This window comes from Dipodomys ordii, unplaced genomic scaffold (assembly GCF_000151885.1).
Source record: "Dipodomys ordii isolate 6190 unplaced genomic scaffold, Dord_2.0 Scaffold63, whole genome shotgun sequence".
NCBI classification, from domain to species: domain Eukaryota; kingdom Metazoa; phylum Chordata; class Mammalia; order Rodentia; family Heteromyidae; genus Dipodomys; species Dipodomys ordii.
In genome coordinates, this window is record NW_012267279.1 from 8,385,579 (window position 1) to 8,411,705 (window position 26,127).

Sequence of the window (26,127 nt, forward strand, 5' to 3'; positions counted from 1 at the left end):
TGGAAAATAACTAAACTTGTTATAGACAGCTCACACAACAAAAGCATTCTCCCTATTTATTCTGTACAAAAAAAGCAAATAAATTAGGTGGGAGAAAATTATTTTCAAACTGTTTCATATAAGTATGCAAAAAAGGCAGCAAGAGAAATGATGAACAAAAATAAAAATATCCCTGGAAAAAATCCACGTGTACAGATGACTCAGGAGGTTATAAATAACTCATGTGGTAAAGCAAAATATAATATTTATATATCATTCTCTGAGGACAGGGCATATTTTATTAATCCTCAAGTTACTTAGCATATGATTTTTTTTGTTTTTTACCTTAGCATATTATTAACAAAAGCCTGTTATTTGTTATCAGTAAGTTCAACTGCTGTGCCACCAAAAAGATCCAGATTATTTTAAGACGAATTTGCTTCTTTTTCATCTGACTCATCATCCATTACCTAAAGTAATAAAATAAAGAGAATTTAAGAATTAAGAAAAGGATTGGAAAGTCTTAATATTAATTACCTGCTTGAAGAAGTCTACAACAATGCTTGGCAATCCAATAAAAATCAATCTATCAACAGTTCCTAAGTACAATTCACAATCATAACTTGGTATCCTAAGAAAGTAAAAACAAATGCATAGAGAACTGATCTCTCTTATGTGTCTTAAAAGAGGCTTCCAGTAGCAGAGTCCCAAGTCTCAGCTGGGTAAAGAAGACTATAAATAATTAACTGTTACTATGTAGTCATAAAACTGAAGTAACTTTGTATATTGTTTCTAAAGCAGTTTCATTATATATTATAATATATTCTATTTGAATATATACTGTAGAGCTAAGCTAAACTATTACTGTAAAAGTATTACAAAAATATGTCTCTTAAAAAAAGAAAAACCCAGAATACCATACTATCAACTACTTACTTTAGTATTATTCAGATAAAAAATAACTGACTCTTAAAAGTGTGAAGACTCAAGGAAGAAAAATACTAATGAATACTTAAAGAAAAAATGAAAAGGTTAACATTTCCATAAGTAAAAGTATATCCAGATAAGAAAGAGCAATACCTCTGGAAACAAGAAAAGTTACCTAAGGGTGTGACTGTGATGGAGGAAGGGAAACTGAAATATAGAGCATGTATGGAAATGTAACAATGAACCCTGGTCCCACCTACATAAGTGATATAATTCAATTAAAAAAAATCATACAAGCCAGGCGCTGGTGGCTCACGCCTGTAATCCTAGCTACTCAGGAGGCTGAGATCTGAGGATGGCGGTTCAAAGCCAGCCCGGGCAGGAGAGACCGTGAGACTCCTATCTCCAAGAAACCACCAGAAAACCGGAAGTGGCGCTGTAGCTCAAGTGGTAGAGCGCTCGCCTTGAGCTGAAGAGCTGAGGAAAGACAGAGCCCAAGCCCTGAGTTCAAGCCCCACGACTGACAAAAAAAAAAAAATCATACAAATTTATGAATGCTTTTTCTCCTCACCATACCTACTACATTTTAATGGCAATTTATGTTTACAATCAGTTAAGTTAAAATCAAAATGCATCACTCCCTCTGGACAAGTGAATAAAAATGTTTCTTCTTTTTTACTCTATGGAAGAATCAATGAGTACAATTTTTTTAAAGAGTCCCATAATGGATAATGAAACAAAAAATATGTTTTAAAAAATGTCTAGATGAGCCACACATGATAGCAAAGAAGTCTCAGCACTTGGAGGCTGAGATACGGAATTATTTTGAGCCCAGCAGTTCTGGACCAGCCTGAGCAACACAGCAAAATTCCATCTCAAAAACAAAACAAAAAACAACCAACAAATATTAACCAAATTCTAAGTGAATTTGGTTCTGCTCTGAGACAATGAAAAAAATAATTCTCTCATAGTTTTTCTTTTAGATTGAATATAAGGGAACATGTACTTCCAAGGAATATTGTGTATCCAATTTAAGCAATATCTGATTTATAAAATTATAAATCGCCAGGCACCAGTGGCTCATGCCTGTAATCCTAGCTACTCAGGAGGCTGAGATCTGAGGATTGTGGTTCAAAGCCAGCCTGGGCAAGAAAACCTGTGAGACTCTTATCTCCAAATAACCACCAGAAAACTGTAAATAGCACTGTGGCTCAAGTGGTAGAGAACTTGTCTTGAGCTGAAGAGCTCAGGGACAGCACCCAGGCCCAGAGTTCAAGCCCCACAAATGACAGAGAAAAAAATTATAAATTGACTCCTATTTTAGGGAATTATTCCTAAATTTGGAATAAGATTTTGATATTTTTTTTGTATTGAATTCCTTGTGCTCTCACTTGGATTTTTTTTGGGGGGTCCGGTTGTGGGGCCTGAACTCTGGGCCTGGGCGCTGGGCGCTGTCCCTCAGCTCTTCAGCTCAAGGCTAGTGCTCTACCACTTGAGCCACAGCACCACTTCCGGCTTTTTTCATTTTGCTTATGTGGTGCTGAGGAATCGAACCCAGGGCCTCAGGCATGCAAGGCAAGCGCTCTACCACTGAGCCATCTTCCCAGCCCCTCACTTGGATTTTTTGCTCAAGGCTGAGGCTCTACAACTTGAGTAGCATCTCCACTTCCAGTTTTTGCTGGTTAAAGACAAGTGTCTCATAGACTTTTCTGCCATGGCTGGCTTCAAACTGTGACCCTCAGATCTCAAGCTTCCTGAGTAGTTAGGTATACAGGTGGGAGCCAAAAGCACAAGTTTCTGATACTCACTTCATACAAATATGTAAAGGACATTTGGAAAACAAGGCTAGTTTTGCAGAGAAATACAAAGACCTGGATATGATTTCTAGTCTTCTCAAGGGTTAGACCTGAACAACACTGACAGAGACACACAAAAAGAAGCTTTGGGCTAAAGTAGGGTTTCATTTCAAATGGAAGACTGATGAGAACTTTAAAAGAAAGGTTAGTGTACACGGGACCAAAAGGACAGATTTCAATACTGCTACTCAGAATTGGTTCTCAGAGAAGCTGGAAGGAGATACCCTCTTGTAAGGACACAGATTTATCTAAAGTGTTTTCTCAGGTTTCTAATCTCCACATAATCTTCCCCTCCCTGATAACTTCTCTCCAGAAGGCCAGGCTTCTTGGCTAAGAATCACTACCATGAGAGACACTACACTAAGAAAATGTTGTACTGTGCTATCTATATTCCTCAGGCCTGTTCAGATAAAAAAAAAATCAAATATGCTATAGATAAGAGTTCCCTATCACAAAGTTCTGTTTCACAGTACAACAAAGGATGATTCCTGCATTGGCTCCTTGCTGGTTAAAATAAGAAGGGTTTAGGGATATGGAACATACAGCATCTATGAGGCCCAACGTAAGAGCCTGAAAAAAAGGGAGAGAAATAGACACAGGGAAAGAATAATGTGGAGAAATGAGCTCTTCCACTTTGAAAGACTTCTAAAATCCACCTCAAGGGATGATGTCTTGAATCCCTTTTTCATAATTTCTCTGCTGTAATCAGAACAACAGTGTCTCTGAGTCTCTGTTACCTTATGTAAAAAGTGGGGATGACTTAGTTAATACACCGTGTTATTAGGAGATTAAATGTAGTAATATATATATATATATATATATATGCCTGGCACATATCTGTTGCTTCTAAATACTAAAGTTAGTTTAAAAAAATAAAAAGGCTTCAAGTCTGATAACAACTGAAACACAAAGATCTGGCCTTGGTGAAAAAGTTGGGTCATATTTTTTTCATGTTTACACAAACATAATATTGGCATACCTGTTCGACACCTTCTACTTCTGGAATATAAAACTGTAGCATGTTCTGAATCCCATTTTTCAAAGTAATGATTGAACTGGGGCAGCTGGTACAAGAACCTTGAAGTTTCAGCTGTACTATGCCATCTTCAAAGCCTTTATAAATTACATCTCCTCCATCTTCCTGAACAGTCGGCCTGGGGCCACAGAATATTTGTCACACATTTAAAACAACAGAAGTTTAAATTTTAATATAGCTCAGAGTTTGGGATTTTTTTTTCTTTTGTCAGTGCTATTGAGGTTTGAGCCCAGGGCCTCTTGCTTGCTAGGGAAGCACTCTACCAACTGGGTCACATCCTCAACAATTTGCTTTAATTATTTTTTAGGTAGGATCTTTTTTTTCTTTTTTCTTTTTTTTTTTTTTGCCAGTCCTGGGGCTTGACCTCAGGGCCTCAATGCTGTCCCTGAGCCTCTTTGTGCACAGGGCTAGCACTCTACCACTTGACCATCACTTCTGGCTTTTTTTTTTTTTTTGAGTAGTTTATTAGAGGTAAGAGTTTCACATACTTTCCTGTCTGGACTGGCTTCAAACCAAGATCCTCAGATCTCAGCCTGCTGAGTAAGAAGTATTACAGGCATAAGCCACCGGTGCCTGGTAGGTTTCACATTTTTACTCAGGACCAGCCTTGGACCTTGGTCCTACACACCTTCTCATAAGGCTTATAGCTGTGTCTCACCATGCCTGGCTTGTTGGTTGAGATGCTATTTGCCTGGGCTTGCCTTGAACCTTGACGCCCAGATTTCAGTTCAAGTATCTGGGATTATAGACATATGTTACCACGTCTCCCTTTGTCTTAATCATTCCCTTGTTGATATAACTACCATCCTAATTTCTATGGCCAATGATTAGCTTTGTCTACTCTTCAATTTATCATTTACAAAGACAAATTCTGTATCTAAATCAAAGTGTATTCACTGTTTTGTATCTGGGTTCTTCTTCTCTTAAATCATCCAATCTCACTGCTGCATAATACTCCACTAAGTTAATATGCCATAATTTATTATCCATTCTACTATTGATAGATACTTGAATTAGTATTACTAGATAACTAATTTCTGGCTTTTACAAATAGCTAAATAGCCATGAAGATTCTTTTTTTTTTTTTTTTTTTGCCAGTCCTAGGGCTTGAACTCAGGGCCTGGGCACTGCCCTTAAGCTTCTTTTGCTCAAAGCTAACACTCTACCACTTGAGCTACAGCACTTTTTTGGTTTATGTGGTACTGGGGAATCAAAGCCAGGACTTCATGTATGCTAGGCAAGCACTCTACCACTAAGCCACATTCCCACACCACAATTAAGATTCTTGTTAATGTCTTTACTACGTGGAAAATGCTTGAGAACAAAACTGTTGAGTCAAGAGTGTGAATGCACATACAAGATGCAGGGGACCGGAATCAAATACAGTGAAAACAGGGGTTATCACCACATAAGCAGAAAAAAAAAACCGGAAGTGGCGCTGTGGCTCAAGTGGTGGAGTGCTAGCCTTGAGCTGAAGAGCTGAGGGACAGCGCCCAGGCCCCACGACTGGACCAAAAAAAAAAAAAAGGATTATGCCATGGGGGAAGAACATACTTAAGAAACAAAAAAAAAATCACATGGTACATTATAAATACATTAAAAACAACAGCAAGGATAAAACCACTTGTGTCCCTATCTTGGGGTTCATTTCACTTAAGCATCATCTTATATGGTCATATGTACATAGCTTTTGACCTTTTGTGCTTGTCCTAGAAATATGCTAGTTATTGCAAATAAGGGAAACCATAGAACCTATGTTTCTTTGGGTGTGGCTTACTTCACTTCCAAGTTTTTCCATTTTCTAACAAATGGGGCAATGTCATTCTTTCTGATGGAGGCATAGAATTCGTGTGTGTGTGTGTGTGTGTGTCACATTTCCTGGGTTGGTTCTGTATCTTAGCTATGGTGAATAATGCTGTGATAAACATAGTGTGCTGGTAGCTTTGGTATGACCTTGTTTGTGATCATTTGGGTAAATGCCCAAAAGTGGGATTGCTGGGTCATAGGGAAGCACTATGTGAAGTCTTTTGAGGAACCTCCATACTGCTTTCCAAAGTGGTTGAACAAGTTTACATTCCCACCAACAAGCAGTAGGGATCCCTTTTGGCCACATCCCCTCCAGCATCTGTTGTTGTTAGAGTTCTTGATTATAGCCATTCTAACTGGGGTGAGGTGGAATCTCAATGTTGTCTTGATTTGCATTACTTTTATGGCTAGAGAAGTTGAGCATTTCTTCATGTGTCTGTTGGCCATTCTTATTTCCTCTTCATCTTGTATATACATTTTTCTAATTTGGGGAGGGGAAGGGAAATAAAATGCTGAAACAAGGATACAGGTTGACCCATTGTAACAATGAGATGTACAAGACACTATGTTGAAAACTAACTTTACAACTTGGGGGGGGCGGAGTTGGGGAGGTAAGAAGGGAAGGGATGGTAGGAGAAAAACAAAGGAGAAGGTAACAATGCTCAACAGAAAATGTACTCATTACCCTACTCATATAACTGTAACCCCTCTGTACAGTATATTTTACAATAAAAATATATAAAAAAGAAACAAAAAACATGGAATACATATATTAAGTAAATGTATTTGACTTACAATAAAAATTTCTGTGTAGAAAAAAAAGTGTGAATGCATGCAGATTTAGTAAACAGTGCCAGATATTTTTCCAGAGTTATATATACTTGCATTCCCACAGCAGTAAAGAAGTTTCAATCTTTGTGATTTTAAACATTCTAGTGGCTTTGTAATGATTGAGGCTGAGCCCTTTTTTATTATGCTTAGTGGTATCTGATTATCGTCTTTTATAAAATACTTGTCGGTCCAGTCTGTATCTGTATTTTTTTTAATTTGTAGTTCCTTACACATTCTACATATACAATAAAATCTACTGTTTCATCTTGTACCATAAAAGTATCCTTTGATGACAAGAAAGTCTTGCCGACAAGAAAGTCACTAGGCACTGGTGACTCTCACCTGTAATCCTAGCTGCTCAGAAGGCTGAGATTTGAGGATTTTAGTTCAAAGCCAGCCTAGGCAGGAAAGTTGATGATTAAATACCAGGAAACTAGAAGTAGAGCGTAGAGTACTGCCTTGAGTGAAAGAGCTCAAAGACAGAGCCCAAGCCCTGAGTTCAAGCCCCACAACCACCACCACCACCACCAACAACAACAACAACAAAAAGATCTCTCTGTATCTGTAATACTATCTTTAGCTGTAAGGTACATGTTTTGATATCTATATACCTTCATAGGTTTCTTTTAATTCATTCTTCAATTAGTATACATTTCTTCATCTTTTTATTCTCAACCTGTGACCTTTGATTTAAAGTGCATACTCCTAAGTAGCACATTCATGTTTTTCACATTTAATCTTACAACCTTATTTTTTGTTGACAACCAACATACTGTTAAATGCAACTATCAAGATATTTGCGGTTATATTACTATCTTATCATTTTGGATCAATCGAGTATTTTTTAGTATTTAATTTCCCCCCTCTACACAGTTATTTGTTATAGAATCTTTTACTAGTTACAGTTTTCTCTACAGAATATTGAATTGTTTTCCTAGATTCCAAGACCTTAAAACACTTACATTCTCCACATTTTATATTTAGGTCATGTTATTTTAATTCTAGGTATATTTCAAACCCTACAGGGCACTATTAGATCCCTTCTGTCATATACTATGTCTCTCATGTTTTTTTCCCTGAATTTCCTATTCTCTCTTCTCTGTGTGCTTCAACCTGGATATTTTCTACTGATCTATATTCTGGTATACAAATCCATTCCTCAGCTGTAACTAATTTGATGTTAGAATAATTAAATGAGTATTTAAGTTATTTTACTTCTAGCTCAAGAATTATTATTTTCTTACAGATTCCAGTTCTCTGATGAAATTCTTCATCTTTTCATCTATTTTCTTGAATTTTTTAGTCATAGTTATCTTAAAGACCAGTATGATAGTTCTAATATATAGGTTATCTATGGATCTTTTATTCTTTTATTCTAATTTCAATATATGACATAACTTTTTTACTAAATAATGGACTCTATGAAAAAAATAAGGTTTGAATTCAAACTCCAATACCAGCATATTAAAAAAAAAAAAGGTTTATGTTACAAATGTGGTACTCCTGTTTGCTAAAAACAGCTACGTGGCCCCAGGGTCTTCTTGCTGGCCTGGCATTAGATACAACAATATAAAGCAGATAGATGTTGTGAGCTAATTTTCTAATGATCTATTTTCAAAGTCCTAATGGGAATCAGGCCAGGACATACTGGGGGACAGTTTTATACCAGCTAGTCTCAATTTCTGACTCCTTGAATGGCTTGAATCATCTGCCTCTGAGTAGCCTTTAGATTTGCAATAACTAGTATATGTCTGAGACAAACAGAAACTCAGACAAGTTGATGTTAGGCGAAATGAACCCCAAGATAAGGATTCAAATGTTTTTTTTTCTTTCTTGCGATTGTTTCCAACATATTTATAAGATGATTTCTTTGTTGTTTTGTATGTCCCTCCCCCATGGTATAAGCCCTGTTTTCACTGTATTTGATGTTGATATAATTTGTGGAGGGGAAGGGGAAAAGCAAATTGTTTAAATAGGGTTACAGGTGAACCCATTACAACAATGAGATGTACAAGATGTTATGTCGAAAAACGAACTTTACAATGTTGGCTGGGGGGGGGGAGGGAAAAGGAAGGGAAGGGGAAACAAAGGAGGAGTCAACAATGCTTGATGAGAAATGTACTCACTATCTTGCCCATGTAATTGTAACCCCTCTGTATGTATTTTCACAATTAAAAAAAAAAAACAAAGATTTCCCCTCTAAAAAAAAAAAAGAAAAAAAATAAGGTGATTCAGTACTATATTACATCAGATAGGATTTTTCCTATCTTCTAGCAACAGATCATCTGTTCTATTTTATTTATTTTTTGCAGTACTGGGTTATGAACCCAGGGCTTCCCACTTTCTAAACATTTTATCACTATCCTTTTTCTTTGCACTGATTATTTTTGAGGGAGGATCTCACTTCCATCCAGGTACCTGCCTGGACCATGATCTACCTATTTTAGGCTTCCTGTAATAGCTGCAATGACAGCCACAAACTATGTACCCAGCTTCCTCCACTGAGATAAAGTCTGGTGAACTTTTCTGTATAGGCTAGCCTAGACCATCAGTCCTCACAATCTCAACTTCCTAAAAAGGTAAAAGACAGGCACACACCATGTAGCTTTGAGTTGAAAAGGGTACTTTTCTGCCTGAGCTGGTTTTGAACTTTGAGCCTCTCATTCTTAGATTCCCAAGTAGCTAGGATTATAGGAATGAGCCACTGGTACCCAGAGCAATCTATTCTTGAATTAAGCAGCTCTATTAGCTTAGTTATTTCTACTTTATTCCATTTCAAGGGTATAGTTCTCCCAGAAGTCCAAACAAGAGTCTAGTTGTTTCTTGAGGTCCAACCTCCTTGACACAGCCTAAACTCCAATTTTTGTCCCTAGCACAATAAAACTGCCAAAAGTCTGTTCGGCTTTCCAGTTGCTGCTTGTTTGACTTATCTCTTCCCCTACACAGCTAAGAATAAGTAAATGCATTCCCATAATGAAGAATCTGAGGGTTATGTTTACTTCCTTTCTTTTAAGCTAATTATTTTTAGTTGATAAAATTATTGATGTATATATTTATTTAAAATGCACACATGATATTTTACAATATATACACTATAGAATGGTATATAGCTCAAGAGCTTACAATGTATCTTCATTAGTCACCCTCTACATCATTCTCCCTTATCTCCCTCTCTACTTCATAGTTAGCATGTTTTGTGGTAAAAACATTAAAAAACATACTCTTGGTGATTTTCTAGAATATAATATTGTTACTAACTATGTAAATTTACCCTCTTAATTTCCCTGCTCTCTGGGATCTTAGTCTTACTAACCAAGACTGCATTAGTAACCCAGAATTTAAATTTTCTTCCCATCTAAACAAACTTTCAGAAAGCTTAATAGTTTCTTTGATTCTTTGCTGCTATACTCTGCCCAGCTTTTTATATCCTGGCATTATACCAACAATCAGAAAGTGCTGAAGGAAAGTTTCACTGGGCTTCCCTTCTCACCACATCTTTGTACGTGGACCCTAGGTGGCTTTGACAGCTTATCTAAAGCCTTTAAACAATTTATCTGAAAAAATATGGATTAGTGGTCTACTGTAAGCAAAAGCATAGTCTACTATTCTTTACTTCCTTAAACTTAAATCTTTATAGCCAATTGCCTGAAATGTAGGTAGTCTTCTCCTCACAATTTTCTCCAAATTAAGATATTTTTAATTTTCTAAGAAAAATTTAAAGCCCCTTTATCTTTCTAAAAAAGTTAATACTATCAGGCACCAGTAACCCATGCCTAGCTATTCAGGAGATTGAGATCTAGAGGATCAAAATTAGATGCCAGCCCAAACAGAAAACTTTGCTAGATACCATCTCCAAAGCAACTAGTAAAAAGTAGGGACAGAAGCATGGCTCATGTGATAGAATGCAAGCTAAGGAAGTTGCTGGCTTCCCCAGTACTGCCAATATAACAATGCCAAATCAATACTGTAAAGGAAATTTATCCTTGACTATGGGTATTTTAATTGTTGTATTTTGTCTTGTACAGAGCTAAGAACTGAACATCAGTGTTCTGTCACTAAGCTACACCACAGACCTGTTATCTTTTTTTTTCTCCCAGTGGTGGTGGCAATGAATTCTAGGCTTTATTTTGCTAGGTAGGTGCTCTACCATAGAGCTATCTGTAATCTTCATGTTTTTCCTTTGTGAATGGTTACAGGGGTTTGAACACAAAGCTTTGGCTTGCTAGGCAGGTTCTATCACTCAGGCCACATTTCTAGCAGGTGTATTATATTTTTGGATGAATACAAAAATTATATACCGTAAATTCAATTTTTATAGTTACTTATTGTAGCTTTTATTAATTTGTGCTTATTTTGGCACTCTACTATAACTTCATGGACAAGTAAGAGTACATTGCTATAATGAAAATTGCCTATGCAGCATCTGATTTGGGGTAGAAAGAGGAGCACATACCGTATTCTAGTATCCAACAATTCCTTAATCATTGCCACAACTTCATCATCTTCTTCAGAACCTAGAAACAATCACAAATGATAGTAGAAATTTTGTATTCATACAAGTATTAAAACAGGATAATTCCTATTTTTTCAGGTAAGGGTAGGTTTATTCATCATACTAGCTGGCACCAGGCCATCTTGGTCCTCCACGCGGTGGGGAAAGGCCTGGGAAAGAGAGAGAGTGCTGGGAAAGAGAGAGCTGGGAAAGAGAGAGCTGGGGAAAAGAGCTAAGAGAGAGCTAGAAAAGAGAGAAAATCGCTACAAAAGAGAAGAGCTAGAAAAGAGCTAGAAAACAGCAGAGAGAGAAAACAGGATAATTCTTGACTTAATGATTCATTAAAAACATAGAATCAAACAACATGTAAGTTGGAAATACGTCATAGTTTGGGGACAACATGATTCTCTAAAGAAAACAAGAAATACGGATCCACTGAACATTTAGTAATGAAGTTGAGCATATTTAAATACTTATCATGTCAGAGCTTGAGAGTTTTAGCACATCTATAAATTTTGCTCATTTTCAAGGACTAAAAAAATAGTACAGGGCACTGGTGGCTCACACCTGTAACCCTCACTAGTTAGGAGGCTGAGATCTAAGGATCATGATTCTAAGCCAGTCCTGACAGACAAATCTGAATTATATAGCAAGTATGAGGCCAACCTGAGCTGTAGAATGAAACCCTGTCTCAAAAACAAAAAGAGCAAAAGGAGTTAGGGGTTTGGCTCAGTAGTAAAGTACACACTGAGCATGCATGAGTCCTGGTTATTAGGACCCAAAAATAGAGAGAAAGAAAGGGAAGTAGGAAGCAGACCAGAGGGAAGAAAAGAATACTAAGTAATGACAAAAAAAAATGAAACTTAGCCTGGTACTGGTGTCTCACACCTGTAATCCTAGCTACTCAGGAGGCTGAGATTTGAGGATCAAGGTTCAAAGCCAGCCCAGACAGGAAAGTCCATGAACACAAAACATGGAAATGAGGCTGTGGCTCAAGTGGTAGAATGATAGTGTTTAGCATAAAAAAAGCTCAGGGGCAATGCTTAGGCCCTGAGTTCCTAGGATTGGCACATACACATACATACACACCAAGAAAATGTACTCTTTACCTGACTTATGTTAACTGTGACCTCTCTACATAACCCTTATAACAATAAAAGTAATTATTTTTAAAATCCAGCAATTCTTATATACTGCTGATCTAAATGTCAATTAGCATTTATGATACAATAACCACTTCTAGGAACATATTCTACAAAAGCATTCCACATATTTTACACATATACAAAAGACTTACATAAGAACATCCCCTGCATCAGTCTTTTTAATAGAAATCAATACAGGTGACCAACTGGAACATAAGTAAAAAGGAACAAACTACCTGTAGTTTATTCATGTAATAGAATATCATTCACCAATTGAAATGAACTAAAACTATATTTTTAATGGATATATTTCAAAGATATCACACTGTAATGATAAAGTAATAGTATAACACAAGTTATTCAAAGGTTAAGAACAAACATGAGAAGAAGACATAGTGGCACTTGTCTATAATCCCAGAATTTGGGACTATAGAAAAAAAGCAATACTATATATTCCCTGCAGACTTACATGCATAGTAAAGTATAACAACAAACCAAGTTCACACATCTCTGTAAATACAAAAGGAAAAGGTAAGGGAAAATAAGAGTATTTGTATTATCATTAATATTTTATTTCAAAATGGACCTAAAAACTAGTGCTGTAATTCTAGCTACTCAGGAGACAGAGATCTAAGGATCTTAGTTCGAGGCCAGCCCAGACAGGAAAGTCCATGAGGCTCTTATCTCCAGTTAACTACCCCCAAACTGGAAGTGTAGTTCAAAGTGATAGAATGCTAGCCTTGAACACAAAAGCTCAGGGACAGTGCCCAAGCCCTGAGTTCAAGCCCATGACCAACCAGAAAAAAGTAAAAAAGGATCTAAAGCAACTATGGCAAAAAATGAGCATTTGTCTGATCTTCAACAACCCACACATACACACATATATACACATACACACATACACACAGAGTTAATATCTGTTAAAAGTAAGTGGAGGACAAACTAATGATCATTACATTATTTCTTTCATGTACAAAGACTTTGTAACTGAGGGCTAGGGACTTACCTCCGTAATAGAGAGCTTGTCAAACTATGTTCAAGACCCTGGGTTTATCCCAAACACCACAGGAAAAATAATTCATAATGGAAGGTTTTACCTTTGTGCAATCATCAAATTTACATTAAAATTTTTCAAAAAGCATAAATAAAACCATACATATATTTACCCTTTCTGATATTGGCACCAAAGCCAAACATATCAAATGATAAAATCTGTATTCCTATCACTTCTACAATCACGACAAATGTGAACAAAATAGAAAAGTCTGGAAAAAGATAAATATTAATTACTCAACATATTACCTGCTTCTCCTGCAGGTGTTTCCTCAGTAACCAGGGGTAAGCCAGATGCAAAGAAGTCCATAATTGTTGCATAAATATCTGGCTTCAGTAAATTCCAATCTATTTCTTCATTTTCCTACAAACATATAAAGGGAAATTCTGTATTTCAAACCCAGGGCAAAGACAAATTCAGAATACCACTGTGAACCTTCCAAGCACATTTCCTATATAGACTTTACAACAGCACCCATTTCTACAAAATATGTGACTCTACTTAAGAATCACATATAGAGTTAAAAGACACAATGGAACAGTCTACTATGTATTCACTCATCAAACTTTTATCAAGTGTGTTGTATGTACCATGCCTTATACAGGCAAGAATTATTAAAATATTAAAAGATACCATATGATGCAGACAATTAAAATATTGAACAGATTCTCTATCTTTTTTGTGCATGTGTGTCAGTTATGGTGCCTGAATTCTGGGTATGGATTGGCACTCATTCTTCCTGCAGGATGGTCAGGAATGACACCATAGCAGTTAATTGCATTTCCATACTGGCAACATGCAGGACCTCTTTGACTTTTGGCAAGACTCTCTGAGGTGCAGTGGGATTGTCGCATCAAAACTGGAAGATTTGCAATCACACTTGTTCCGGATATCTTGACCAGCACTGAGCAGATAAACAGCCCTTTCAGTATCACTGAGGTCTTCATCAACTATCAATCTATTTCTTCTGGTGTCTTGAGGCTCCGGCAGACAGATCTCTCCATGATGGTAAGCTCCTGCAAGTCCTCCCTCAGCTCTTCAGCTCAAGTCTAGCGCCTTACCACTTGAGCCACAGCGCCACTTCTGGCTTTTTCAGCTTATGTGGAACTGAGGAGTCAAACCCAAGGCCTCATGCATTCAAGGCAAGCACTCTACCACTGAGCTACCTTCCCAGCCCAGATTCTCTATTTTTAAAGACAAAGAGATTCTCTCATTCTTTTAACAAAAATAAGTTAGAACTACTTAAGCAAATACATAGGCCATTCCACGGCTATTCAAAAGTTCAATTTATATTATATTCCATAAAAAATGTTGAAAAAATTCAAAGATGCTGTGGAATAATGGCCACTCTGCTAGAAAAAAAGATTACATAAAATCGTTTGATCTATATCCTTAGACAACATTTTTTCCATAAATAAAAAGATCATTAGTAAATACCTAAATAATACCAATGTCTTCAAAATAAAAATATAACATGTTTTGTTCTTTTTTCTGCTAATACCAAGGTTTGAATCCAGGGCCTCATATTGGCTCAGCTAGCTCTACCACACAAGCTATACCTCCAAGCTCAGTTCTTGCTGGTTACTTTGATGTCTCATGGACTTTTCTGCCTTGAAAGGCTTTGAATCTCGATCCTCTGGATCCCAGCGTCTTAAGTAACCAAGATTACAAGTGTGAGCCATCAGCACATGGATTATTCTTTATTTTATTTAAGGAAACTTCTTTTTGAGAAAATAGAAATATAGTCTAGATTAAGATGCTATTAGCTAGAATCTACACTTAAAATACTATTCAAAACTGACTCAATGTGGATAAAGGGATTATTTTTGTCATGAACTTAGTACCAAGCAATAAACAAAAGGTTTAAGAAGCAGGCACTGCTATGGACATAGCATGAAACTAGTAATATGTCTAGGATTTAGGAAAATAAATGTATATTAAATTCAGGGCCTCATGTTTGCTAGGCTAACATGATACCACTTAGCCATGCCCCAGCTTGGTTTTTCACTGGTTATTTTTAGGATAGGGTCTTAATTCCTACCCAGGGACAGGCCTGAGCTGTAATCTGCCAATCTTTAGACTTCTTAGAATCACGGAATATGCCGCTGTGTCCAACTACCCTCCAGAAGATAGAGACCATCACATTCTCTGCCAAGACTGGCCTAGAATTGAGATACTCAGTTAAAATTGCAGGCCTGAGTCCCCAGAGCCCAGCTTGTTTTGTTTTGCTTAGAGAAAGGGTTTGCTACATACCCTAGGATGGCCTCAAACTTGTGATGTCCCTGCTTCACCCTTCCATGTGCTGGAACTACAGGCTTGTACCCACACAGGTAATATTTTAATGAATTATTTGACAACTGGAATAGAATTCTACCTCAACAAATGGAATTATCTCAATAAATAGAGAGAAAAGAGAGAGAAATACAAACTAAAATATAGCAAAGATTGGGTTGGGTTGGGTTGGGTTGGGTAGAAATCTATCCATTGGTTACAAAGGTAATGGCTGAGGGTCAGTCAACCCACATTTGCTCACCATAACCTTTCATTTGAGGAAAAGCACTAGAAGCACAAAATTTAGTTCAGGAAATTCTGTATCACTGTCTCCTTCAAAAAATGACTTTTTATGCCTACTATGTAATAGTCATTATTTTAGGAGACAATCTTTATCTTCATGGAGTTTTCATTCTAGTATAGGAAGGAAAGACAGGTAACAAAATAACAAATATTAAGTGGTTAAATGTAATAAAAAAAACAAATTCACTCCTGTAGGGAGTATTGTTTTATCATAGCCAAGAAAGGGCTTTCTGAGAATTCAGAACAATTAACATTTTAAACAACAAGTAAAGACACTTGAAATAACACTTGGAAACTGAATTCTAGTCCTGCCAAGGTTGAGTGTTGTCTCACTGTTGGCTAGTCATATATGTCTAGCCAACATGCAGTGTCTACACTGCATGTGACTTGCTGTGGCTCAAGGATTTTTTTTTTTCTGAAAAATGAAGCATTCAGAGTGTAGTTAGGTCTGGATGCTAATTAATTTCAACTTAAAATTTTTTCTTAAATGATTGACTTTAGAAAAGACAATCTGATTTTTAAAAATTTTTATGTGTTAAAGACAATAGGAATGGGAACTCTATACTAGGTGAAAAAAAAGAATGAAGATTCTAGGAAAGGGCACTGGACTACAAAAAAGCTATAAATACTTCAAGCCTTATTTTCTATAATTCTCTATATACCTTTGTGACAGTGATGAAATCTGGTCCAAAGAACACACTTTTTACTCCTTCGATTCTAAATAACTGCCTGTGAATACAGAAAATAACAAAAATGTTTTATATGAAAAATTTCAAACATATAGAAAAGTAGCAATAAAAGTAAAAGAACCTCTTCCATCTACCTATCACCAGCTAATACACTCATGGCCAGTTTTGTTTCATCTTCTTATCCATCAATCCATCAATCCCACTTCTAGGTACTGACTCAAGAGAAATGAAAATATATGCTCCACAAAGACTTGTACATGAATATTCATACAGTTTTACTTCTAACAGCTCCCCCAAACCCTGAAAATGTTCATCAACTAGTGAATAAAACAACTGTGGTACATGCAAAAAATGTAGTAGGACTTAATAATAAAGAGATGAGTTACTTAGATACAAACGAAAGGATGACTGTCAAAAGCCTTCCTGAAGATAGAATACTATGTATTTATTCATTTACTCAGTCATTCATTCACTCGGCAAATATTTGGACATTTTTGAATAACAAGCTGAGTCTGAAGCATTAGCAAGACAATGATAAGGGAGACAGATAGCCTTCTTTTCAGGAGCTTACATTTGGCTTACAGATGATTTTTTTTTTTGTCAGTCATGTGGCCTGAACTCTGGGCCTGGGCACCCACTGTCCCTCAGCTCTTCAGCTCAAGCTTGCATCCTACCACTTAAGCCACAGCGCCACTTCCGGCTTTTTCTGCTTACATGGTGCTGAGGAATTGAACCCAGGGCCTCATGCATGTGAGGCAAGCATTTTACCACTGAGCCAACTTCCTAGCCCTATTTTCAGACCATTACCAACTATGCTACAATAAACACATACTATGTGTACATGTGTGACTATTCTGTAAGACAGTGTTCCTAAACTCTAGCATATACTTGCAAAATCAATAATGTAGTCATTGGAATTTTATTATTTTATTTAAAATGATAACTTAAAAATAATTCTGAACATTATAAGAAAAAAAGGAGATATAAAAATTCATTTCAAAGCCGAGTGCCGGTGGCTCATGCCTGTAATCCTAGCTACTTAGGAGCCTGAGACCTGAGGATTATGGTTCAAAGCCAGCCCGGGCAGGAAACTCCATGAAACTCTTATCTCCATTAAACCATCAGAAATGCGGAAGTGACGCTGTAGCTCAAGTGGTAGAGTGCTAGCCTTGAGCTAAAGAGCTGAGGGACAGCGCTCAGGCCCAGAGTTCAAGCCCCACGACTGACCAAAAATTCATTTTACCAGGTGCTAGTGGCTCATGTCTATAATACTAGCAACTTAAGAGGCTGAGACCTGAGGGTTATAGTTCAAAGCCAGCCTGGGCAGGAAAGTCCATGAGACTCTTATCTTCAATTAACCACTAGAAAACTGGAAGTGGTGCTGTGCTCCAAGGGGAAGAGCACTAGCTTTGAGCAAAAGACCTCAGGGACAGCATCCTGGCACTGATTTCAAACCCCATGATGACAAAAATGTATTTCCTTTTCTATTTCCTCTACATGTTTCACATACATGTATTTCATTACCAAGTAAAACATTTCATATTATAGTTAGTGTCAAAAAGTGTGAAAAAATAAATGCACTAAGACATATTTTGGGAAGTTTATGTTTAAGTCAAAGGAAATATACATATTTAATAACTAGAAAGTTTAAAATCTATTTCTGTGACTTGTCTCTAGTTCCTTTAAATGAGATATACAAAACTGCTGTATAGAAATCTGTATAAAAATAGTAATCTCAGTGTTTTTTGTCGGTTGTGGGGCTTGAACTCTGGACTTCCGGGCTGTCCCTATGCTCTTCAGCTCAAGGTGAACACTCTACCATTTGAGCTTACAGCAACACATCTGGTTTTTCTAGTGGTTAATTGTAGATAAGAGTCTCACGGAAGCACCACTTCTGGCTTTTTTTTTTTTTCCTGCTTATGTGGTGCTGAGGAATCGAACCCAGGGCCTCGAGCATGCAAGGCAAACGCTCTACCACTGAGCCCAGTAATCTCAGTTTTATGTTCACAATATCTTTAGCAATCAGTATTAGGATGAAGTGACAAAATATTTCAATTAGGGTTGGGAGTAGAATTGAGTCGTTGAATGGGTGCTTAGCATGCACAAAAAGAAAAACATTTAGTTGATGTTGTTTGACTTTAATATTACTTTTTATAAATGATTCCTGTGGCTACTGGCTCAACAGATGTGCATTTTAAAAATTTATCACTTGTGCTTTCTCATTTCTGACATACATTTAAACTTGTCTTTCGTGAATTTAAAAACTATTCTATTGACAAATTTTTAAAAAATTATGCCATAGTTGATAATTTTAATAGTTTATAGTTCTGAGTGAAATATTTGGCACTTATAAAATGAATTGAGCAAAATTTTCTTGTTTGTAACCATCAGATTTATAAAGAGAACATAAAATTTATCATGAACACATAAAAGGCAGGAGCTCTACCACTGAATTATATCCCCAGCTCACGAGAAAAGTTTTCTAACATCAAGTCTTACTGTTCTTTTATCTCATAACTGAAAAGAAAATAAAGTATGTAATATGTTGAAATCAATGCAATGCCACATAAAATTGCAATAGGTAAATATGGCTGTCTTAACATCAACATCAATTGTTTATGTTTTTCAGTAAAAGCCAAAACAGTAATATACCTAGCCAGAGGGGAGCAAAATGCTGCAGCTGGTGAGGGAAAATCCATTGTCCTTGTCTCAAGAACTGGTTTTCCTGGTATAAACTTTAAACTGTTGGGATTTGGGGTATCTTGTGTTTGAATAAACATGTGCCGCACTAAAAAAGAAAAAGAAGGAGGTTGTTATGCTAGGAAAAAAAAAAGAGGAGCTAACAAGTTTATAGACTATGAAGTACTCATTTTTCAGGGAACCAAAAGAAAAAAGAGAAGCCCCAAAAGCTTTGTTTTCCAAGTTGAGAAAACAAGCAGTAGTTAAAACAAGAAAGAAATACACCTATATTTAAGATAGCTGCACTGGATTTTATACTAATATGATGATCACTTAGAAAATTTTATTATTCACCAGATTTCAGCAATATCTTACTCTTAAATAGGATATTACTCTTAAGTAAACATCACAATTCAGAAGTCATATAAATCTGTTTTGCAGTTTGGAACCAATGGCTATCTTAGTACTAATTATAGATTTCCATCACTATGACACTAAGATAATACAATGGCATAGTCACTTCTTTCCAAAATACTACTATTTTTTAAAAAAACAATAAGCTCAACAATTTATAACAGCAATAATATTTGTTTATGATATGCCAGATACATAGGCAAGTGTTTAAAATGCATGTATGCTTTATTTTTGGAATTTCCCTATGTAATCAATTACACCTTAAACCCACTGTGTTTATTTCTAACAACACTACTTTGAAAAATAAATTTGTTCAACTCAAACAAATAAATAAATAAAAAGTAAAATGAATGTATGCTTTTAACAACCCTATAAAAAAGTTACTATTGGGCTGGGAATGTGGCCTAGTGGTAGAGTGTTTGCCTACCGTACATGAATCCCTGGGTTGGATTCCTCAGTGCCACATAAACAGAAAAAGCCGGAAGTAGCAGTATGGTTCAAGTGGTAGAGTGATAGCCTTGAATAAATAAAGCTCAGGGACAGTGCCCAGGCCCTGAGTTCAAGCCCCACAACTGGTAAAAAAAAAAAAAGAAAGAAAGAAAAGAAGTAAAAAAGAAAAAGAAAAAGTTACTAGCAACTCAGGAGGTGGAGATCTGAGGATCGTTGTTCAAAGCCAGCCTAGGGCAGTAAAGTCCATGAGACTCTTATCTCCAAATAATCACCAGAAAATCAGAAGTGGGCCTTTGGCTCAAAGTAGTAGAGCAATAGCTTTGAGCAAAAGAACTCAGGAACAGTGCCTGAGCCCTGCATTCAAGCCTCATGAACTACTAAAAAAAAGGTGACTGACCTAGGTATAGAAACACAAATGTGTAGTACCAGCACTAAGGAGACTGAGGCAGGAAGATCATGAGCTCAAGTACAACCTGGTCCACATAGTGAAACCTGGGCAGGAGTCAGGGGAAGAACTATTTTTGCCATTTTGTACCACATAAAGGAAATGAGTTTCAGAGATGTTAAGTAACTTGTCCAATATTACTGTAGGTAACAATATAAAATATCATATAAGTGAACATCTATGTGAATTATTTTCTGAAATATTTAAATAGTATCTTCATAGACTCATTTTGTGTGTATTTCTTCTAGGACTATGATTATATTTGGAATGAATTCATTAATGCAACAGAGAACAGACAGTATCTTTAATTTACTATCCTGCAGTTATGGAAACTTGCAGAACAAAAAAATAGCATTGGAGTTTTCATCATTTGAAAACAATAAACACACTGGTTAAACAAACCTTTATTAGTTACAAAATAAATCTCAGAAACACTGTGTCTATTTTTCTTTTTATTTTATCAGCAGTGCTAGGAACCAAACCCAAGGCTTTGTGCATGACAGGTAAGCACTATACTGCTGAAATGTTTCCAGCTTTATCCTTTTTCTCATGTGTGTGTGTGTGTGTGTGTGTGTGTGTGTGTGTGTGTGTGTGTTTGTGTGTGTTCCAAGGCTTGAACTCAAGGCCTGGGCACTGTCAGGGACAGTGCTCTACCATTTGAGCCACAGCTCCACTTCTGGCTTTTTGGTGGTTAGAGATAAGAATCTCAGTCTTTCTTGCGTAGGCTGTCTTTGAACCTTGTTCCTCAGATGTTAGCATTCTGAGTAGCTAGAATTACATTCATGAACCACCAGGGCCCTATATTATCAATGAGGAAATTAACGCTCAAATCATTCAGAGTCAGTGAAATGACCAGAACTCAAATCTGGATAAATTTCTGGTACTGAATCTTAACCAGTGTACTGTTAATTCTTATCAGTTAATGCTAAGCATCAAAGGAAAATGGGCTTAAGATCAGTCTTCCTATTTTGCCATTATCATCATGCCATATATTTTAGGAGAAACAAAATTCTCAAAAGAAATAGTTTTATATTTAAATTGAAAGTGATTAAATTTGGTAAAACATATAGTAGGTGGCACATGCTTGGTAAATGTTTTTACCACTGAGTTATATTCACTGCCTTTCAGTGCTTTTCTTGGCCATTTTAGGGAGAAAGTTCTAGCTTGACAGCTGAGAAATGATTTTAAATCATTTTCTAAATGAAGCAGAAATTAAACTCCTGTACCTTTTGCTTAAGTTAATGTCCTAATTTGACATCAATTGCTGACATGTTGACCAGATAAATTGCAAAGAAAGAAAAAATCAAACTTCAATGTTCAAGCACTTTATTTAAAATATTTATGCCTCCAACTGAGACATTCCTAAGAGAAGCTTGCATTATAAGGGAACAATTTTTCAAATGAAATATTAAAGAAAGAAGTAACATCATGGGCTGAGAAAGTGGCTCAGTGGTAGAGTGCTTGTCTTGCATGCATGAGGCCCTAAGTTTGATTCCTCAGCATCACATAAGCAGAAAAAGCTGGAGGTGGTGCTGTGGCTCAAGTGGTAGAGTGTTAGCCTTGAGCTGAAGAGCTGAGGGACAGTGTCCAGGCCCAGAGTTCAGGCCCCATGACCGGCAAAAAAAAAGTAACATCACTTTCTATGAATAAAGGACTGCAAAGTTCCTTCAACTGGTTCTGAACCAATTTTTTTCTTTTTCCGTCTTAACAATTTATTAGTTACCGTCTCTGCATATATTAGGCACTCTACTACTAATATTTGAAGAATTACATCTGGCTTCACAGTCCACTTGAGGAAAATTATTCTTACACAACGAAATACTTGAAGATAAAAACTATAAATGTGAAAGACAACAACCATATCATTTAAGATCATAAGAGGGCTCAAGTAAAGCCTAGCAAGTGTATGGGTCTGAGTTCAAAATTCCACTACAGCTCCCACCCCCAAATGAACATATGTTCTCTACATAATGCCTGAAATAAAATTGTGAAAATATGTAACATTACCAGATAACTTTTCTCTTTGCATACTTGACAAGCCATTTTAAAAGACTAAATTGAATAACAAAATCATAATTGGTTTAATTAGGTATTTCAAATAAGACTCCTAGATCTAGCATCCAGAAAAATATTCCTGAAAATGTCTTAAGAGTTAAAACAGGTTGAATCTGATATAAAATATTTTTCTTTTTATGCTTGCTATGACATCCACAACAGATTGGTGGTGCTTAAAATCAGTAACAATATTAAAATTAGCAGGTATTCAATATAAAGCCTGTATATATGACCATATACTTTAGTCTTGCAAAATTTTAAGTCTAATTAAAAAGGTCTGACGTGCTGAGTTACTCAATTATACACACCTAAACTCTTTTGTGCAAGGGAATAGGCAAGCATGAAGCATTCTTTTCCTCCAGTGCACAGAAGAGGTAAGATGTTATCCTGATTAAGGGCATGCCCTGAGTCACTGCAGTCAAAACCTGACTATAGCCAAAGGAAGGTGATCATATTGTGATAAAAAGAGAGACAACTTGAATCATATGCTTACAGCCCATAGCCACAGATAGAGGCATTTAAACAGACACACTCTCCCAAGCTTCCCTAACCATAGTACAGTGATTATTCTTCAAAATTGTTTTAAACTTCTATCTTCACACTTATTTCCAATATTAAAAAAATCAAAGACTATCCACAATTCTGCCAACAAATCTACAATAATTGATTTTGACAAAGAAAACTACATTTAAAATCTGAAGGTCTAGATAAAAGCCATAAATTTGATTTTAGAAGTTTTCCTATCAAAATAAGGAAAGCTATAGATTCAAATATGCCTGATTCTTGGAAACAAATTTCATGTATAACTTCTTTCTACAATAGTTTCAATTCAGAAATCACTTGTCAAGCAACTCATGCACCAGGGGATATGTTAAAAGGAATCTAAGATTTCACAGGTTTATTAGATATAACCTGTGCAAATAGTTACAAGAGAAAAATAAAACTAAAACACTACATTTTTAAAAATCCCTGAATAAAAAAATCTGCAAATTCATATTTCATAAAAATCCTTGAGACTTCCATTAGTTTCTCAGTCATATTTTGCTCTAAGAGGTGAAACTTTACCTGCATGATGCAAGGCTGGATGTGGTGGGAAAGGGGATCTTCGTACAAACTGATGCAGAGATTGCTTCTTGATGACATATGGATTCATCATATGACACAGTCTACAAATAATAAATGACATCTTAAGAGATCTAATCATTTAAATTCAGTTTCTGCTTTTCATTCATTAAAAAAGGCATGCAAATTTTAAATACAATTAGCAATATAATAAAACCAAATATAGCCAGGCACTGGTGGCTAATGCCTGTAATCCTAGATACTTAAGAGGCTTAGGTCTGAGGATTGTGGTTCAAACCCATCTCAGGCAAGAAAGTCTGGGAGACTATTTTCTCCAATTAACCACAGAAAAGACTAGAAGTGGTGGTGTGGCTCAGGTACTAGAGTGCCAGCATTAAGTGAAAAAAAGCTAGGAATAGCACCCAGGCTCTAGTTCAAGCCTTAGTGCTGGGAAGAAGAAGGAGGAGGAGGAGGGGGAGGGAGGAGGTGGGGGAGGAAGAAGAGGAGGAGGAGGAGGAAGAAGAGGAGGAGGAGGGAGATGGGGAGAGGAGGAAGAAGGAGGAGGAGAGGAAGGAGAAGAAGAAGAAGGAGGAGGAAGAGGAGGAGGAGGAAGAAGGAGGAGAAGGAGGGGAAGGAGAAGAAGGAGAACAGAAAAAAATAAGAAAAGAAAAATTATAGACCTGACTTTGTTTTCATTTTTCAACCACATTATTTCCATACACATTATTATTTTGGCAAATAATGCCAAAATTTCAAAAACAGATAAATATCAAAGGGAGACTCATATTCTCAATTACAGGAGATATAATTATATAACATCCAAGTGACGAAAGCACTACTATTACTACCGTAGAGTATAAAATAAAATGTGACTTTAGTAGTGAAAAAAAACTAAGAACTGGTGCTGGGAAGGTGGCTCAGTGGTAGAGCGCTTGCCTTGCATGCATGAGGGCTGGGTTCAATTCCTCTGCACCATATAAGCAGAAAAAGCCAGAAGTGGTGCTGTGGCTCAAGTGGTAGAGCACTCGCCTTGAGCTGAAGAGCTGAGGGACAGTGCCCAAGCCCAGAGTCCAGGCCCCACAACTGAACCCCCCCAAAAAATCAAAAAAACAAAAAAAACCCACTAAGAACTGTGATATAATCTACTGTAATAATCAACTTAAAATATTGCTATGCATTACAACTATGATTTCATAGGAGAATTTTAAGCACAGGAGACATTTTTGTGATCACACACAATTACTTCAAAACTTATTTTTCTCTGCTTTTCACCTAAAACGTAACAAACAAGCTGTGTCGCTTTTCTCTTACAAAACCAAATTCTGGTATTCATAAAGGAGAAAGTAGGCATCAAGTAAATGGAATACAGATGACCTACCACTCTTCCCATCTTTGGTGATCTTTAAGTATCATTTGTACATAAAGACTACGGGATGTTGTGAGCCTGTAACTTAAGTGAATTTCTTTAGATGTTGCTGGATAGAGCTGGCACCAAGGATTCAGAACAAAAGAATTAGCATTAATAACATTGTGGGAAAATTCTAAATGAGGAATCAAGGAATCTGTGAAGCCACTTGAAATTATCTACACTTCAGAAGCACCATTAACACCAAATATTTGAATATTCAAACTCTAATACTCTAACTTCCTGTTGGGCGTTTTTTGGTTTTTTTCTTCTGGTCGTGGGGCCTGAACTCTGGACCTGGGCGCTGCCCCTCAGTTCTTCTGCTCAAGGCTAGCACTCTACCACTTGAGCCACAGCACCACTTCCAGCTTTTTCTGCTTATGTGATGCTGAGGAATCGAACCCAGGGCCTCATGCATGCAAGGCAAGCACTCTTCCCAGACCTTGTGAGGCATTTTTCTGAAGAAATAAAATGACGGTCTAACACCTGAAATGTTGACAGACCTGTTGGGGAAACCTAAAGAAAAGGGGCAAAGGTGGGGCTGGGAAGGTGGCTCAGTGGTAGAGTGCTTGCCTTGCATGCGTGAGGCCCTGGATTCAATTCCTCTGCACAGCATAAGCAGAAAATGCTGGAAAGTGGCATTGTGGTTCAAGTGGTACAGTGCTAGCCTTGAGCTGAAGAGCTGAGGGCCAGGGCTCAGGCCCAGAGTTCAGGCCCCACAAGCCCCACAGGGGGGGGGGGGGGGGGCGCAAACGTGGGGCAAAGGTGGGCCGAAGTGCAGGGGGCCGAAGCAGGGTGGTGCCGGCAAAGTCAAGCTTGTCGATTGTCCTCATGGTTCCAACACTCTGGAAATGTGTGACCCTGGACTTGTCACGTCTTCTTTCCAGGCCTCGGTAAGGCACTGATTTTTGTTTAAAGGACTTAGGGAACCAATGCACGTGCTGACCAGCGAGGGGATACTGACTTTAAAGCCAGCTCGGTCCCTTCTCGGAAGGTGGGGCCCGCAGGGCTCCGAGGTGCCCCTCGCGGGGTACCCGATCCGGCCAGCGCTCGGGCGGCCTGGCCACACCAGCCCACAGCCGCCCACCTGCGGGCGGACGCCAGGCCACGGGGGCAGGCCTGGGCCTCCATCAAATGCACGACCCTAACCCCTTGAGAAGAGGCAGCGAGACGGCGAACGCTCCGCCGGAGACGCCCAGCGGGAGCCCTATTCGGGGTCCCCGGCACG

The 26,127-nt window shown here is 37.3% G+C and overlaps 1 protein-coding gene across 1 annotated transcript; it reads right to left on the reverse strand.

Moving 5' to 3' along the window:
* Window positions 1-30: 30 nt before the first annotated feature.
* On the reverse strand, window positions 31-24,909 carry Nfu1 (NFU1 iron-sulfur cluster scaffold). The gene is made up of 8 exons (XM_013022583.1): window positions 24,873-24,909; window positions 23,498-23,598; window positions 19,042-19,177; window positions 16,363-16,429; window positions 13,375-13,489; window positions 10,889-10,949; window positions 3,742-3,916; window positions 31-449 (listed from the first exon to the last, which is right to left on the reverse strand). Exons 2-8 carry the CDS (start codon window positions 23,586-23,588, stop codon window positions 405-407), a joined length of 690 nt encoding a protein of 229 aa, XP_012878037.1. The 5' UTR covers window positions 23,589-23,598; window positions 24,873-24,909; the 3' UTR covers window positions 31-404.
* Window positions 24,910-26,127: the final 1,218 nt, after the last annotated feature.